At 36.5% G+C, this 18385-nt stretch overlaps 2 protein-coding genes across 2 annotated transcripts in view; one reads left to right on the plus strand and one right to left on the minus strand.

Moving 5' to 3' along the window:
- The window catches only part of LOC119840025, a 12961-nt gene extending 8694 nt beyond the window's left edge, over positions 1-4267 (minus strand). Inside the window, exons 1-2 of the mRNA XM_038366518.1 lie at positions 1529-4267; positions 1234-1395 (exon numbers count right to left, since the gene is read on the minus strand). Coding sequence (XP_038222446.1) covers positions 1234-1395; positions 1529-4099 — 2733 coding nt within the window. The 5' untranslated portion in view covers positions 4100-4267. The remainder of the gene's footprint in view (positions 1-1233; positions 1396-1528) is intronic.
- A 754-nt stretch (positions 4268-5021) lies between these two features.
- LOC119840088 (nuclear pore membrane glycoprotein 210) overlaps positions 5022-18385 on the plus strand; it is a 17752-nt gene continuing 4388 nt past the window's right edge. Inside the window, exons 1-26 of the mRNA XM_038366595.1 lie at positions 5022-5257; positions 5339-5489; positions 5578-5698; positions 6026-6113; positions 6272-6502; positions 6732-7203; positions 7523-7608; positions 7835-8011; positions 8315-8446; positions 8702-8787; positions 9352-9515; positions 9641-9769; positions 10187-10329; positions 10771-10978; positions 11172-11291; positions 11474-11674; positions 12046-12288; positions 12526-12672; positions 12895-13005; positions 13151-13355; positions 13836-13936; positions 14187-14471; positions 14795-14967; positions 15336-15475; positions 16310-16491; positions 17049-17238. Of these exons, the coding sequence (XP_038222523.1) occupies positions 5094-5257; positions 5339-5489; positions 5578-5698; positions 6026-6113; positions 6272-6502; positions 6732-7203; positions 7523-7608; positions 7835-8011; positions 8315-8446; positions 8702-8787; positions 9352-9515; positions 9641-9769; positions 10187-10329; positions 10771-10978; positions 11172-11291; positions 11474-11674; positions 12046-12288; positions 12526-12672; positions 12895-13005; positions 13151-13355; positions 13836-13936; positions 14187-14471; positions 14795-14967; positions 15336-15475; positions 16310-16491; positions 17049-17238 (4450 nt within the window). The 5' untranslated portion in view covers positions 5022-5093. The remainder of the gene's footprint in view (positions 5258-5338; positions 5490-5577; positions 5699-6025; positions 6114-6271; positions 6503-6731; positions 7204-7522; positions 7609-7834; positions 8012-8314; positions 8447-8701; positions 8788-9351; positions 9516-9640; positions 9770-10186; positions 10330-10770; positions 10979-11171; positions 11292-11473; positions 11675-12045; positions 12289-12525; positions 12673-12894; positions 13006-13150; positions 13356-13835; positions 13937-14186; positions 14472-14794; positions 14968-15335; positions 15476-16309; positions 16492-17048; positions 17239-18385) is intronic.

Genomic DNA, 18385 nt, shown 5'->3' on the forward strand with positions numbered 1-18385 from the left:
GCTCTTATATCGTTCTAGATAGGTCACCTGGTGGTTCAAATGACCCGTAATTTTTTCTATATGGGCCTGTAGTCTACAGCCGGAAAGTATGCCGACCGTTTTATTACTGAATACATATTTCATTTATGGGAAATAAAGAGATTTACATATTTACTATTTGTAGAAATAAAACTCCTTTATTTTATTAAGAAGATACCTTCCAGACGAAATACAATATCACGATGCAATCAGCATGGTTCTCATTCGTAAAGATAGAAGCATATTGTGGTGTAGATATAAATGACAATTAACTGGCGTTTGATGTAAAATTTAGCTATCAATTCTACAATTAACGTAATATTTCTTTTTATATATAAAATATTTCGACACTTCCATGATGAATCTGTTGGATTGCTTCAAGTTTTAAGGCCCTTGAGAATTGTGATTGTATGTAATGTCTTAAATACAAAAACTTTTTTGATTGATGTGAATACTATATTCATTTAAATATTTGATGTAGACATTTTTGTAATTTTAAATTGTATGTTTAATATTGATTTTGTTTGTATTTATTTCACTAACATTGTTTTTAAGTTATGTCACTAACAAGTGTGCCTCTGTAGCTTCAATAAAGAAATATTGTTATTACATTGTTATATTGAATAATGATTATTGTAATGATCATAAAGTTATATGATAATATGCAATTTATGTGATCATAATACAATATAATTCATAGTGTATGCCAAATAAGAGTTTTGTAATAATAATGCTCATTGTCATAAAGTTAAATGGTCCTATTATCTTATAAAGTATTTTTCCAATGACATGACAGTACATTGACTGACCTGTATGAAAATAATTAATGCCACCTTTGATCTTTCGATCCATGTATATCAGAGACTTTTTATGCCACAACAAATGGAAAAAATAATAAGAAGAATTACAAAGTAAAAAAAAATCTTACTTTTACTTTACATATCTGTATACAACCATTTGGTTTTGGCCTACTTTCTAATGTGCGATGGAGCTATTTTGTAGAAATAAAAAATCATCTTTAAAACTGGATACAATAGAAATTATCTTGTTTACTGCAATGAGTACTAATAACTTGGCTTTTTTGTTTTTACAAAATAAGAAAACGTACATAAACTGCGATTTAATGCGACTCGATTGTAAAAAATGTGAAGCAGTTCGTAAATAGCGATATTTGAAAAGTAAAAGTCACAATTGTTGAGCGTTTTGCTTACTTACCGCAATCGCATCTAATTCGTTATGTGGTAATCTGCATAAGATGTCGTATTCTGTTCCGCCGGATTTAACGCTAGCTACGTAGAGAGCGTAGTCCGTTATGAAAACAAGAAGTGGCGTCCACGATCCATCTTCCATGTTATATGGTGATTGAACCTTCATCATCTGAAAGCATGCATAATAGTTTAAGCGGAATATGGAAATACGCGTACCGTATAAGGTTAGCGCGATAGTAAGTACGTTCCAAAGAATTACGAAAGACCGTTTAAGGTTTGCGCAATAAGTAGTCAATTCCTACCCTATTCAATGTTTCATTGGGATGTGAAAATATCTGTAGCCTGAGTTTCTCGTTACATTCAATTGCGACATTGTCCTCGAAGCTGTCGAAGTACGAGGGCTCGTCGGCCGTGAGCAGTCGAACAGAAAGCCTTTTATTCTCTATCACCTCCTTGTCAATAAGACGGGACATCCGCTCGGCGGAAATGTGGTACGTTTCCGACATATGTTTAAACGGATATATGATACTGGGAAAATGCTTTTCTAGTCGCAACTTGGTCTGATAAAACTTATTGTTTCTTATCTTCAACTCAAGGTCTTTCCTCTGACACACATTTTTTAAGTATCTGTTTAATAAGGCCGACTTATTAGATTGCAACTTTTGATTTGATGGGCTGTCAAATAATTCGTCATTGAAATCATCCGCACCCTTCAAGGTCGAGTTATCTGTGTTGGAACAATTATCGCTAATTGCCTGCTGCGTTTCGTCATTTTTCTGTACGGTTGACGCGGATTTTCGGCTGTATCTATTAACATTTTGTTTTTTCGGCGACGACAAATGTTTCGACACACCATTCTTTTGCTCAGTTTCTTCTTGGATATTTTTGTTATACTGTCTTTTTGGTGTTGACGTTCTGCTGGAAGAATCACCGTCCGCTTTTTGGTTGAAGTCAGATTTGCTTGAACTACTGACTAATTCATTCACTGGTGTAGTTTCTGGTATAGGGACAAAGGATTCCTTTGGAGCTTCAAAGGCGGTTTGGAATGTATCATGGACATAACTATATGATACACCTTTGTGTTCATATACTGTACTTTCACAATTCACAACATATTTGCTCAGAGGTGGCAAAGCTTCAGGTTTACTATTAGATTTTTTGTCATTTTGAGCTTGCATATTAAGTGTAAGTTTATGCCTTGGTGAGCCCTCAGGTGTTCTCTCATGCTGAATAGGATTTTTGGATGGTGTTATTATATCCTTTGGTTTCTCTGCATCTGAACATTGAGAATTGAGATTTATCTCTACAAAATCGTCTTCATCATCAATTTGAAATCCAGAATCTAGACTTTTGGAAAGTTTTTTATTTTTGTTCACATCACATGGCAATGCTTCAATTACATTATTTAATTCAAAGCTATTTTCAGGCAACCCTTTTTCAGGGGCAAAATTAAAATTGAAGTTTTTGTAGAAATTTTTTAAGGAGTCAATTATGTTATTGGTATCCAGCAGATTTAATACTTTACTGTTTTGTTTCCTTTCTTCAACAATATTTGTTGTGATGTATCTTTTCTTTTTTAAAACAGATTTCACAGTAATAGGACTTTGAGGCACTTCAAGAGGTTTCTTTCTCCTATCATGAGACTGATCTATATCGGCTTCGGAGAAGTAAGTTTTTCTCATAAAAGCAACATGGCCATTGTTTTCAAATTCATCACATGAATGTGATTTTTGAGTCTTGTCACACTTTCTATTACCTACTGGAGCTTCGGTTTTATTAGAATTGGACGATGAAGATTCACTGCTTGATGATTCAGAATCACAGCTAAAATTTGAGTCTGAGCTATTAGAATCACAGCCATACAACTTTCCATTTGGCCTTGTTTCATTGTTATTGTCCTTGTCTTTATTACCATTGGTGTCTTGATTGCGTTTTCTGAAGTCCTGGCAATATTCAAATATACCACTTCTGTCCTGCTTGCAATCACCATATGTGAGAATATCTGACATTGTTTGCTGTGCTACGTCTGCTGCATACTTTGGGGACCTATCACCTGAAGCACACCATGAGAACCTTTCACTAGCGTTGGATTTCTGTCTAAACTTATCACAATATGCACTATCTGGACCGTATGATATGAAGCCTCTCTCAATGTGAATGTTATCAGTTTTTGTGTTGTTCAATATGTCTTCATGGAAAGACACTCTCTTTTTTTGTGAACTTGGTCCACTTTGAGACTTCTTTCTGCATCTCCTCCTATACACAATGTCCTCAGATAGTGATTTCTTTGGCTCACTGGTTCTCAATGCAGACTTTTTCACCTCCTCTGTTGACACTTTTTCACTTTCTAATGCTTTTAGAACAACATCAGGTAAATTGTCATAGACAGGTTTTTTATTTGTTTCCACCAAAAGTTCAGGCACAATATCGTCTGGGACACCCATATTCTGATTATCTATGTCACTTCGAGTCATGATGCTGCTGTTTGTACTTTTTATCATTTCCTGTGAGCCAGAAGGAGCTGCATCATATATACTATCACAGGCTAACTCTTCAGCACCAATTAAACTATGTGACATAAGAGCTTGGCTTGTTGCTTCTGAATTATCACTGTCCAAACATTGTACACCAGAATCTCCAGGAGTATCAGCCAAACTACTGGTTGTACTAGATATGAGATGGGAGTTGCCTTGAAGGTATAATTCAGTTGGCTTCCCTGTCTTATCGTTTACATTTTCCATTTTTGCAAAACGAATAGTATCTTCAGTACCATTAAATAACCCTGTTGCAACAACAGTGTCGTCAGGTTTATGACGACGTTTGATTTTATCGATCTCCTTGCTTTTAATATCAGCAGCCTTGTCCACAGACATTATTGCATGGGGTAACACGTCAGTTTATAACACAATTTCTAAATTTGATCTATTATGTTGCAGGTATTTCATTGTTTATTGCACACATTTTGATATAATTCACTTATTAATCGCGTAGAATACTGCTCAAAACAAGACAAACACATAGCAGCCATTTGTAAACTTTTGACAGCTGTCAAATTTGATTTGAAAATAGTGTTGCCAACCCCGACTAAGCGTCCTCCCCTAGCGTCATCTCGAAATCCCCCTTTTTCCCCCTAATACTACCGCATGAGCACCCTAGATTTAAAAAAAAAATCTTATTCCAAATAGGCATCTTGTTTCAAGGATAAATCGAAAGGGACAGAAAAGTCGTACAGTATTATTATACTCGCTTGAGTATTCGCTATTATTGTTTTATTTTTACCTTAACTTACTGAGAACATTTTTCTGTCGATGTCTATAAGACTACACACCTTCATAAAATTAAATTCACCTTCTTAAAATAAGGCGCTAGAAACGAATTCCCTCTAGAAAATTCCCTCAAAAAAGGTAATTCCTGAATAAAACGTCAAATAATTTTTCCTCTATCCTAATCCTAAAAATACCCCATTTCATCTAAATTGCCCCCAAATTTAGGGGGAAAACCTCCAAGGTGGCATCTCTGTTTGAAAATAAAACTACCTATTTTTTTAACTAAGTTCCATAGAAACTGATACATAGATATTAGTCCATTACCATTACACATTTTAATTACAATCATGGTTAACAGTTACTAATTTTAATTGGAAATTATTGTTTTCGTAATAAATCAGCAATGACTCAACGTTTATTATACCTTGCTATAAAAAGTCGTGGATTTTTTTTAAAGGTCGCAACATTATGTTTTGACACTTGAAATATAAAAAAAATAATTATAAATAACACTTTTCAAAGTTCAAACCGGAGTCGTTTTGAGGTTATCTAATGAGATAATTATTTTATTGTTATTTATGAAACCAATTTGTTTAAAAATATGGGTACATCTGTAAGGATGTTGTCCTGCATGATACTTATACTAACATGTGGATTTATATGTGAAAGTGCTAAAATAAACACTCCACGAGTGTTGCTACCATGGTTTGAAAATCATTATGTGAATTTTACGTTTGAAATTATTGAGGGAGGCTGTTATTCATGGTAAAGTTTATTTAAATATAATAATCTTATTTGTATTAAAGTTTGGTTTCATTTTAAACAGCACTCGTTACAAATTTTCAGGAGTTTGTCTCGCGATGACATCATCGACTTAGAGCCTCTTTACGACGATGCTTGGGGCCACTGTTCACGCAGTGCACGAGTATCGGTATCCAAAACATGTATACCGCCAGGTTCAGTCATAATTCTAGCTGAAGAAGTGAGCACTGGCGAGGTAAGATTAGTAGAAAAATTGGCGGGAATTATTTATTTTTACTTTGGTAATTTTTTGGCGTTTTCTGTTATAATTATTATGTTTGTAGATTTTAAGAGGTGACGTAGATATTGATAAAATTAGTTCATTAAAAGTTTTGAGTACTACATGGAAGCTATATTTAGAAGAGGCACCTGAAGCATTTGAAGTTATTGCTTATGATGATCAAGGTATGTCTGTCTTACTTGAACTGTATATTTAACATACAATAACATTATGCTATTTAAATAATATTTCTCACCTTTAAATATTTGAAAATATACAAAGAATGGCAAAAATTCTATGTGAGGCAGGATGCAAACCTCCATGACCCGTTCCAAATTCTAGTTCTATAATCTTCCTAGCAATCAAATTTCTTCTGCTTTTTCAGTTTTGCATCTATTGAGATGATCCTAATGATTATTTTTCTTTTCTTTATAACTCAAATGCTTAAAAATTGCATTGTATCTTACAAAAAAAAAAAAAACTAAAGGAAGAATGATTTCTTACCATTTCAGGCAACAAGTTTTCAACACTAGAAGGAATAAGTTTCAGTTGGACAGTAGAAAATATTGGAAGTACTTATGGAGATGAACCACTGGTCATGTAAGATTTGAAAAAAAAAAAAAACTTTGAATTAATAATTGATTTTAAACAACTAAAATGTAATTTAACAAGTAATAAGAATTGAATATAAAATCTCATAAACTTTATAATGGTAATGAGGGATTAAGTGTTTGTAAAATGTTATAATAATGTTTTAGGCTAGTTAGATGGAGTGACACAGATTATGAAGCTCCAAAAGGCATTACTGAAATAGAGGCGAAAGGACAGAGAGCACACTCAGTTTTGCTGTATGGGCAAGCAATGGGAGAGTCGAGAGTTACGGCATGCCTTGGACAAATTTGTACAGACTTCAAACTGCAAGTTGTTGCTAGTGTTGTATTGACGCCTGCTACCGCTTATATTGTACGTGGTGATGCTCTACGTTATAGGTAAGTTTATTATTTATGTGGAGTTAATATAAACATTAGCTTGTAAGTGATATTATGTTACAGATCACAATTTTTTCACGGTTTAGAATTTTATGGTGACATTGCATACATAGTAGAGTATATTATATTTAAGTATTTGCATTGCATCATTATGTAGCCAAAGCATGTTAATTAATAAAGGTAATTGTTGGGTTAATGGAAACTGTTATTAATATTCAAATAATTTCAGAGTTGTCCGGGCTAGAGCTGGAAGGCTTACAGTACAAGATATAGCTGAAACTCTGTATACAATGGCTATACCAGATCCCTCTATTGCACAATTAGAGGACACTATAAGTCTTGTAAGGGGCACAGAGCTAGGCACAGCCCCCTTATACCTAATGTCTGGGTCCACTGAAGTCACATCCGCAATCCTAACAGTTGTTGAACCATATTCCATTAGAGTGAACATTCGGCCTTCAAATTTAATTATACAAGGAGATGAGTTTTCAGTACATTGTGTTGTTTATGACCAGGATGGTCATGCTTTAACAGCAGGTCAGGATATTTTGATAAGGCTATCTGTAGAGGGCGAGGCTAATGTTGATTTGCTGAGGTCTACAGAGAATGGCACTATTACTGATGCAATTGCACACAGCTCTGGGACATTTACAGTGACAGCAAAGCTTTATTCAATAGCAGGAAGGAGTGTGTCGAAAAGGGTATGTTATTTCCTTAACTTAAACATGACTTTATATTCGCATAGATGCAATTCTATTCATTACTATTTTGTTTCAATTTGTGTAGGGATCCTTAAAATTGAAAAGTTATTAAAGAGTATAACATTTTTTATTAGCTACAGCAGGTTCAGGTGTATAGTGTCTGGGCAAACTATAGCCTATGTGCTAATACAGCCTATAGTCAGTTTTTATGTGAAAGAGTAACAAACACACATCCATAGTTTCAAATTTTCCTGTTAACAGTATTAGTATGATTGTGTATAGTACCTTGTTATTTTTTATGTTATGATTGGTTTTCCAGGTTGAGGGACAAGCTTCAGCAGTTGCTGTTAGTCGCGTCGAGATTGTACCTCCAGAGTTATTTATTGCTTGGACAGATTCAATTCAGTGAGTCTTTTCGCATAATTAAAAAATAAATTCGCGAATATTTTTGTGTCATGTAACATCTTCTGAATATACAAATGGTTTTGGCTTTAAATTGAAGTACAAAATAAAAAAAAAATTATCACATGAAAAAATTAATCATATATTTAAATTTCAGTAGTATAGGTGAATGAATTATATTTTAATAAGATAATTTTTGGTATGCATGTTTTTCGTTCTCATTTGACAGGGATATTAAACTAAAACATCGCGGCGGCGGTGACGAACCGGTGACTTGGACAGAAAACGAAAATGGTCACAGTGCTCTTTCTCTGTCTGACAATGGTGTAGTGACTGTGCGTGGAGTGGGACAGATGGATGTTGGCGTGCATTTGACTAAATACTCGTATATACGAGCGTCAGGAAGGTACGTATTATAATATTTACTGAATTATTGATTTGACATTGAGCGAATTGAGCAAAAAATGTCCCACAGAACTTTGTGGTCACATTATATCCACATCGCGAAATTCGTGTTATTATATTACGTATTTATAATTAACGCACACGAGGCATTGCGCAATGATAAAAAGGCATGACGCGTTCTGACAATTTATAGTTTACCATATTTTTCATTAATCGACTTTTTGAATGGATTTAAAATGTATCAAATAGATGATTAAATTCTCCGCCTTTGTGATGTTTCTGTTCATTTGTTTATTCATTCCAGGGTTTGGTCAGCAGTGCCAGAAATGGTGCAAGTATCGAGTTCGGGACACGCGCGAGTTGGTAGACCACATTATTTGCACATTGCACTAACAGCAACGCATCCATCCACTGGCGAACTGTATAACTTCCACACGTAAGTTGTCAATGAGATTGTGTGTGTGGGTTTTTTTATTACGTAGTTGAAGTTGATTGCTTCTTCCTTTTTAAATTTTATTTCATGAACTCTATCGAGGAGCTCATGAAAAAGTGTAACATTGAAGTTTAGGGTTGTAAAATATTTCAAAATATGTTTACAAACATGCTTTATGCAAGTTTGCTCTATTCATAATATAAATATGGCCTGTAATAGGTAATTTTTCTATGATGTTCTTTTTAATTTCCACTTCAGATGTGATTGCAACTCATTCGCTGTATCTTTACTGGAGGGCCCGGAGCCATTTAATGTGACTGCAGTGCCCTGGATGCAGCCAGTTGGTAAGTAAGCTTCTGTTTTATTATTTTTTTTTTTGTTCTGTTGCATTCATCATCACCATCATATATTCGTCCTTATGGGAAAAAAAAATATACATATATATATTGTTTTTAAATGATGACAAACTAGAATATTATGTCTATGGATACAACAAAATTATATTTTTTTATACCAATATTATTAGGAATTTTTTTTTGTATGCCTGTACTAAGTATACTCCATAACTGCTACACTGCATTTTTGTCACATTCACCATTTGAAAGCTACAATGTTAATGATGATATATTTTTTTTCCTGGTTACCTTTGGCTTGAGTGCAGTCATTGGTAAATACAGTATTTATTAATGTAATATAAGAATCTTGTAACTGAACGTCTAGTGCACTACATAGTAAATACATGTTAATCGGTATTTTTGATATTAACACTATGCATATGTTTTTTGTGAGTCCCAAAGCATGTGTGGTGCAGAAGAAGTGTAAAATATATTTAATTAATAATTCGATTAACATACAGTATTTGCTAATAGTGAATCGTCATTTAATGTTATTGTGTATCTGTTCCCCAGAGGGCGCTTGCTGCGTGGTGGAGTGCTGGTGGCGCTCGCGCGGCGTGTCTGCGGTGCGCGTGTCGCGGGGGCGCGCGGGTGACGTGGCGCGGGTCGCGGTGCGGGCCGCGCCTGCGCTCGTCTGGCCGATGAGGGCTGCCGCACTCACTACTGCTACGCTGCCCGTGAGTTGCCAGCTTTGTGTTCTAATTTAAATTATGTAGCCGATTTTTAGTGGAACATGGTAAACCATATTCCAATGCTGTAGTCATTTTTGCCGTAAACGATATTATATTTTCATGAATTTCAGGTACTTGCTGAAGGTGAAGCTCTTACGCCGCTGTCACTGGAGCCCCGCACCGCTGATATTGTTCCCAGAGATGGTCAGCCGCCGCACAAGTACCCAGATGTTCAACTTTTTACAATGAAATGTCGTAGGGTATGTAATATGCATGAACAAAATATTAGTTACTGACCCGCAATTTAGATATCGCTAAAATATCTCTTTTCTTTTGTAAGTATAAAAAATACATAAAAATTCTATCACTTGGACTATGTAACGACACTGTTTATTCAATGGTTATCTATACTAATATTATAAAGCTGTAGAGTTTGTTTGTTTGTCTGAACACAGTAATGTTAAGAACTACTGGTCCCATTTGTAAAATTCAGTGTTAGATTAGATAGCCGAATTATTTAGGAAGATTGTATATGTACCACAGGCGAAGCCGGGGAGGATCGCTAGTACCAAAATAAAATCTGACAATGACAATGGCCCATACATGAGAAAATCAATGTTACACCATACATTTTATTGGAATTTTTTGAATTATTAGTAGTTGATTTTAACGCACAGAAAGGCGAAGCTCGTCTCGAACTGAGTTCAGAAGTGGAAGGTGAGAGAGAAGCGAGCGAGTTGGAAGTTTCATGCGCGCCGCACGTGTCCCGGGTCAAGTTGGAGCCCACTGAACCGCCGGGGAATTGTTCCGCTAGCACTAGGTAAAGGTTTTATAACAAACGCATACTATATATAAATTTTGTTTAATAATTACCTGGACGTATGATTTGCTATGGTTCATTATGGTACGGAGGAGACATGAGGAAAAAAAGAAGCAATATTTCAAGTACATTGTTAGAACCCATAAAATTATTTGAGCATTGTAATATTTAATGTATAACTTTCGTAGTTTTTAAAATTTATAGAAACCAACATGATTCTTTTTTGTCAATAAATATAGAATTGTAAATCACATTGCATAATAAAAGTACCTTAAAATTTTAAAATTAATACCAAGTAAATCTACATTTCACTGTGTGAGGATGGTATATGGCCATCAATTGTTTTTGTTGTGAACCTTTTTTTCCATGTAAAAGTATTTAAAAAAAATGACATACCTAATTGGTGTTATAAAGTATTTTTGTATGTTTTTTTTTCAACAGAGTATGGATACGCCCTGGTCAAGAAGTGTCTGTGAAAGTGACATTATACGACGCAATCGGTAGGGAGTTGTTAGACGAACAAGGACCAAGGATGACATGGGAAACTCAACCTAATCACATTGGAATAGAGTACAAAGCTACAGATAGAATGTTTGTCGAAACCAATCCGGTATATGCCCCAGTACCTGTACCTATGAATTATTATCAGGTTAGTGCTTAATAGAATAAAAATTGTAAATAATAAAATAAAAGAGAAAAATAATGAGTGCTATTAAATTCTATATTAGTATGTAATGAGAAATAACTTAATAATTATTGTCAGACTTAAACAACTTTTTACGTATTTAATCAAAACGTCGAGTTATTATGTAGTTGTTTTATAAAATGTTATCTGTTTACAGTTGGTATCCGCGGAAGAAAACGCAATTGGATGGTCTGGAGTGTTGAAAGCTGATATTCCAGAAGCTTCTGCCACAATACAAGCTAAGGTTGTGGCGCCTCTCAAATGTGAGCCAAATAAGGTTTGTGTAAATTATTATTTTAACAAAACTTTGTTCATTATTGATATGCTTAATGAATATATTGCCTATTTGAATAGAATGTTTTTTTTTTTTTTCACGAAAAAATATTACTTTTTTATGTTCCTTACTTGTCCTAATTATTTGTAGTATCGATTTTTGTATTTTTTATTTTTATAATACAGGTGAACTTAGCGTGGGAGAGTGAAGTAGCCCCAAACATAGCTACAATCAGCGGTGGCAGTGGACGGTACGCTGTCGAGAGCCCGAAAGGTGTGACGGCAACGGTTGACAGTGGAATATTAAATGCTATATTACCAGCGCCTGGGTCTTACGACTTGACCATTGTTGATTTGTGCGTTCATGGGGAGCGGCAGACTGTTGAGGTGGGTTTATTTTATTCTTTTACTGTTAAATAGACGCTCGTCCAGGCTCCGCCCGGATATCAAGATTCCTGCTTTATCCCAAGGGAGCATTTAATCGGGATAAAAGGTATCCTATCACTCAAATCAGCTCATACCCTATCTGTTTAGCAAAATTCATCAAAAACCGTTCAGTTTTTTCAGCATGATTAACGGACAAACATCCAAACAAACTAACTTTCACATTTATAATATTAGTGCTAAGTGTTATTTAATAGATAATGTTAATACAACATATTCGATCACATATAGAGTAGTTTGTATACTAGGGATCATATGTAGTAAATTAAAACAATTAATTAACGACGTATATCAACATAAATTCCAAATTCCAGGTGAACATCGAAGAAGTGCTAAGCGTGGAGGTGTCAACGGCACGCGCTGTATGCGAAGGCGCGTGTGTCCCAATCAGTGCGCTGGTGCGAGGCGTGTCCCATAGATACTTGAGCAGCAGCCGCGATCCGGAGTGGCGGACCAGTGGCGATGTTGTGGTCAAGGGGACCAACCTGTGTGGCCTGAAAGAAGGTTCTGGAAGGGTCAGAGCGTCGCTGGCTGGCGTGTGGAGTTCGGAAGTTGAGGTAACCTGAATTAGATTTGAAATAGATTATTAGTTCTGGTATGGAATTTTTAAAAAAGTTGGGTGTACACTTCTATACAGACGATTATTATTAAGTTGCTTAGTGCTAAGTGAGTTTTGAAATGCAATTAAGAAACCTTAAAATCCTTAATTGGACAGAGAAAATGTAATGTTACATTTTATAGAAATAAAATATGTTTTCAAGTTTATTAATTTACCTAACATTTTTTATATACAGGTCACGGTGTTCCCCAGTCTTCGTATAGTACCTGAACGATCGCGTTTGCCCCCCGGAGCCAGATTACAGCTGCGACATGCAGGTGGACCTCCGATGCATCTCGCCAGTTTAACCTACAAACTTAAACAAGGAAACTCATTTGTTGAGGTAGAATAAGACATAAAAATCTAGTTACTGCCTAAATTCGGTCTCAAAGGACCAATACAAATGCTACTAATTGTAACCCCAAAATAAATAAAAATTTTATTGAATAAAGATTGATACTTGACAAGCTTACATCCTCTAATTATGAATGACATTATTAATTTAGAAGAAAATATGTTTTAATATGTCGTACTTTATGTATTTCTCAATACTTTTTTATTTCAGGTATCGCCAACAGGAGCCGTGCAGGGAGTAAACTTAGGTTCGGCGCGTATCGTTCTTATCGCCTCCGATATAACTAACGTTGAATTGGCCACAGCTGAAGCTGAAATTGAGGTAAGTGATTATCGAGGCATGTCACATGCATTTTATATGTATGCTTTACATTTCATATCATAGCATACATCACAATAGTGATCATGATTTGCATCGTATAATTACTGTGGACTTTATTTTCTTGAATGTTCTTCGATGGTTCCAGGTAGTGCCAATAACGAACCTCCGGGTGCGCGCGTCCACGCAGACGCTGCTGGTGGGCCAGCCGGCGCGCGTGTGGGTGGAGGCGGCGGGGCTGGGCGCGGCGGCGCTGTGGGCGCTGCACCCGCCGCCGCGCGCCGCCTGGACGCTGCGCGACCCCGCCGCCGGGGCCGCCGGGGCCGCTACGCTCTACACCGCGCACGCTATGGGTGAGTGGCGTGGCGTGAGCGGTCACTTGTGACGCAGGAACGATCCTTTTGTTGGAATCGCATGGTGTGACGTCACAAAATGGCGCAGGAACGATCCTTTTGTTGGAATCGCATGGTGTGACGTCACAAAATGGCGCAGGAACGATCCTATTGTTGGGATCACATGATATGACGTCACAAAATGGCGCAGGAATGATCCTTTTGTTGGAATCGCGTGGTGTGACTTCACATAGGCTCGTATCATATGACGTCACTATTTGGCTATCTATAATATAAGTTGTAATTCAACGAATAATTCAAGTTAAGGATTAACATTTGTATTTGAAAATGATCGAAATTTAAATTAGACTATTATTCAAATGGAAAAATAAATATCTATTCACGAAAAATTGAGATTCACAAAAAAAAAAACACGCAAAATTGCTCTGAGTGAAATGGGGCAGTAAAACGTTATTAAAATTTTTTAATTCGTTACTTCAGATATGTTAGAGAGAACGGCCGCAGAGGGATTGTCGATACGCGTGGTGCCTCTGAAAGCCGGCGTTATAACTATCGACGTTCGAGTGCGGAATATGGGACAGGTAGGATTATTACTATGAGAAAAATTTCAAAGTAGATAATTTCTATTATACATTTATAAGACATATAGAGCTCTATAATTTTTCTTACAGTCTTATGCTTGGCATTTTGGTTAGAACTGACTTCAATTTTGTTTATTTTCAAACCTCAATAAGTGTCTTTCATTATATTTGATACTATATGTATTATAGTTTGACATATCAAATGATTAAAATTGATTGTGTTCTGTGTAAAATAGAAAACGTCTTACAGATATCCGAAACGCGTTCCTGGGATAGCACAATCGAGATCCTTGCTATAACAGATATCAAGACATCAGTAGAAGGCTTATCAAAGGAGGTGGCCACCGGAGAAAGACTTGCTCTGGCTGTAGGAGCCACTGTGAAACTGCACTCAGCTCCAAGAAGTAACTGGGTGTCGTATGATGATGGAGCATTTGATTTGAGACCAAATGGTGAGCTGGTTGCTATGAGACCGGGACATGGGGTGGCTGTAGCGAGGCATAAAGATGAGAGGAATGGAATCCATCGGGAGAGTGTAAGTTCTCTTGTGTATCATTGTGATTTAGCTGTTAATATTGATAAAATTTAAAAGACATTCTAGTTTTATTGATTGTAATTGTGAGGAAACTGGATATTTAAATATGATGATTTTTGCAGTAATTGAATGAACTAAATTAATTTTACGTACAACTACCCTGCCCTAGCCAAAATCGAATATCAGTTTTTTAATTTTTTAATCTATACCTAACAACACTATAAATTAACTTATTAATCCCCGTAACATAAAGATGTAGCCAATAAAAATATATTCTATAAAGCGGGCGAGGTGCATTTGATAATTTTTAACAACATCCGCAGATAATCCACGTGGAAGTGGCCACCCCGCACTACTGCACCGCCGAGCCGTCCGGCGAGGACGAGGCCGGGATACGGGTGGTGTTGCGCAGTGCTATAGGACGCCAGCTGATCGGGCCGCAAGCCAACACCTCGGTGGCGCCGCCTCACGTTGCGCATGCGCGACCCGCTGCGAGGTAAAACTTACACACACACACACACATACACACGCACATACACACACATGCACAAAAACACGCACGCGCACACATATTCACACACAATAGTGTGACAGTGTATCTTGTGACTGCGTAACTACATTGACACTACCTGTGGTAATATAATAGATATATATTGAATATGTTGGATTTCTTACCTGCGGAATATTTCAACTGAACCCATATTGCAAAGAGGAAATACGTGTGTTTTTGCATGTATTTATAATGATGTTACGCATAAGCTACTGGATCAATTACAAAAATTCTTTCATTATACGAAAGCTGCATCTTCACTGGCGAAACCGGGGCGAACAGCTAGTGTTACATATGCATTGTTCTCTTTTCAGTGGTCTCGGAACGGAACTGTTGCTATCGAACATAGATGGAACCGGCGCGTTTATGGGATTCCACAGTACTATTGGAGGACATACCGTATCTGATGAAGTGTGGGTCTCATCTACCGACGCTAGTGTAAACAGGATATTAGGTTTGTTTTTACATTTACATTGTTTTTTTTTTTCTTTTTTGGAAAGATCTAAATTGAACTGTTTGCAATTGAATTTTATGATTTAAATGGAAACAACGTGGTGATAGATTTTGTGTTCGGCCCTGAAAAATATTTTATTAAATAGATCATATGCGGGAATGGATGTTACTGTTTAGTCAGTGAAAATTTAAACTCTTCTTCTTAAATGAAATGACAATTTTTCGAAGAACTTATTTACTTAATAATCTGTTATTTTGCCTTAAGAAATTGTCACATCTAAACTAAGCCCCCGTATTAATGGTAAACCTCCTCCATTTGAATGTTTCTTTTTGTGTATCTTACCTTATAACTTTTTACGGTGTAAACCGATTTTGATGGTTTGAAAGCTTGTGCCTCCCCCGTGGGCCCATTTAAAAGGAGAAATTTCGAATGCAGTCTATTTTTTCCATACATATATTAATTGTTAGAAATCAAAAAGAAGGGATTGAGTTTAATATTAGTTTGGTTTTAATAAGAATGTATTGCGATTCTACATAAACGCTTAATTGATGTAGTCAGTTGAAAAAAAAACGCAGCCAGTCACAAAGACTATTAACAAAGTGAGGTTATTTGGTCGAACCAAATAATCATTGAATAAACAACGTACATACAACAACCAAGGTACAATCCCTTCGGATGCACCCCGTTTCTAAGTGATTCGACATTTCGGATTCGATATCTAAACGAGTATTGACAAATTATGAAAAGCGACTGTATCTTTATTGATAATTCATGCAAAAGGTTATTAAAACATAATTGTATATGTCCGACAATATTCAATTTTTCGCTTCCCAGCGGTGGGCGGGTGGGTGGTGTGCCTGGAGGGCGTGGGGTGGCGCGGCGGCGGCGCGGTGCGCGTGCAGGCGGGCGCGGGCGCGTCGCTGGCGCTGCTGGCCGCCGCCGCGCCCGCGCGCCACGCGCTGCGCCGCGACCGCCCCGCCGCCGCCGCCACCGTGCAACAGCTGCCTATCAAAAAGGTAACCCATTCTATATAATATGATGATGGTGATGATGATGAAAACATTTTCTACATGAAATTAACAGCGCCAGAGTGCAATGGCTGCCTATCAAAGAGGTAATCCATTCTCATTTATCACTGTGATGGTGATGATGATGATGATGATGATGATGGAAATATTTTCTACGACAATGATGACAACGATTTCTGCATGAAATTACCTCGATGAGGAAACACGTAACATTCATAAGGATTCATAATGGCTTATGAAAAAGTGCATGCATACCTATGTGTTTATTTAATAATTTTTGGAAATATTATTTAGATGTTATAGATTGTAATACAATAAGGTAACAGAATTTGCGAACTATTTTGCAGTTCTTATTAAGATACAATTCATTTACTAATGTATATAATTAAAAATATCGGAATAATAGTAATGCATTTTAATAAGAAAAATGCATTAATTTTAATGTCAATTATATATATACTCTTAATAAAGTGTGACGTTATATTGCATAATGTCACTAGTTTTGGTGGATAAACATATTATGGGAATTTTTTATTATATTACAGATGGAATTTATACCCGGCGAATGGCCTGCATCATTCGTGCCGCTGATAATAGACTCCGACCTGGGCACCGGGCCGGTGCTCTGTACTGAGGAGCAGAAGTACGCGCTGGAAGGGGTCGAAGTCGAGTTGCCATACATATGCAGGACCAAGCCTCCGCATACTGCACAACCAGTTTTGGATCTGAAGAACGGTATTTGTCATATGAATGTTTAGACTAGATTATACAAACACACACAATAAGAAATATAAAGGTTCACACGCCTCGCCCGTAGGTGATAGCGTGATAATATGTAGCCTATATGTTGACCCGACCTGTTAGTAATAACAAGCAAAATTTGAAGCAAATCCATGCAGTACTTTGTGAGTTTAGCCAGGACATACTCGTACATACAGACAAACAGACAAAAATTCTAAAAACTATATTTTTGGCTTCAATGTTTATTGTAGATCACGCCCCAAGTTTTTTTTTTTTTTGACTACTAAGATTTGATTACATGTATAGATATTTCACTGAAAGAACAATGGCACATTGTCATAAATTAAATTAGTTGTAACTTAATAGTAGCGACCATACGTTGAAAATATTTGAAATTGTTCGGCGTTAGTCTATGAGTCACTTTGTGATAAATTATGTCTTTAAGCTTCAAAAAACATTAAGATTTGAACATTATAAGCTATGTGATACGAAAGTGCATCGTGCATTCTATGGGAATTTGTTGTTGGTTCAAATTCTCAACAATCATCCTAGATATATATTTTTTTTATGTCACAGTCGGCAATGGAGCTGGTGGGATGCCTGATGGTAAGCGCTACCACCGCTCATGAACATTTGTAGAGGCGTAAAGTCGATTACAGACCTTATGCCTCTACAAATGGATTGCTGACTTTAAATTGGGAAGGGATTAAGAAAGGATTGGGGAGAGGAATAAAGGAAAGGACTGGGAAGGGGAAGGAAAAGGATATGGGCCGCCGGCTCCCCCGCTCACCGAACGAAACAGCAGAATGCTATTTAACGCCGGTTTTCTATGGGGGTGAGGTACTTCCCCGCTGTGAGCTGGCCCAGATTATGTTACCCCCACAAAATTGAGCTTTCTATAATTATTTTTAATACCAAAAATGAAAAGAAAATTTCTTTTATAAAAAGACTAGCTGCGTCCCGCGGTTTCACCCGCGTAAGTCCGTATTCCGTAGGAATATTGGGATAAAAAGTTGGTTATATGTTATTCCAGTTGTCCCTCTATTTATACACCAAATTTCACTGCAATCGGTTCAGTAGTTTTTGCGTGAAAGAGCAACAAACACACACACACATCCTTACAAACTTTCGCATTTGTAAT

Source organism: Zerene cesonia, chromosome 5 (assembly GCF_012273895.1).
Source record: "Zerene cesonia ecotype Mississippi chromosome 5, Zerene_cesonia_1.1, whole genome shotgun sequence".
In the NCBI taxonomy this organism is placed as follows: Eukaryota; Metazoa; Arthropoda; class Insecta; order Lepidoptera; family Pieridae; genus Zerene; species Zerene cesonia.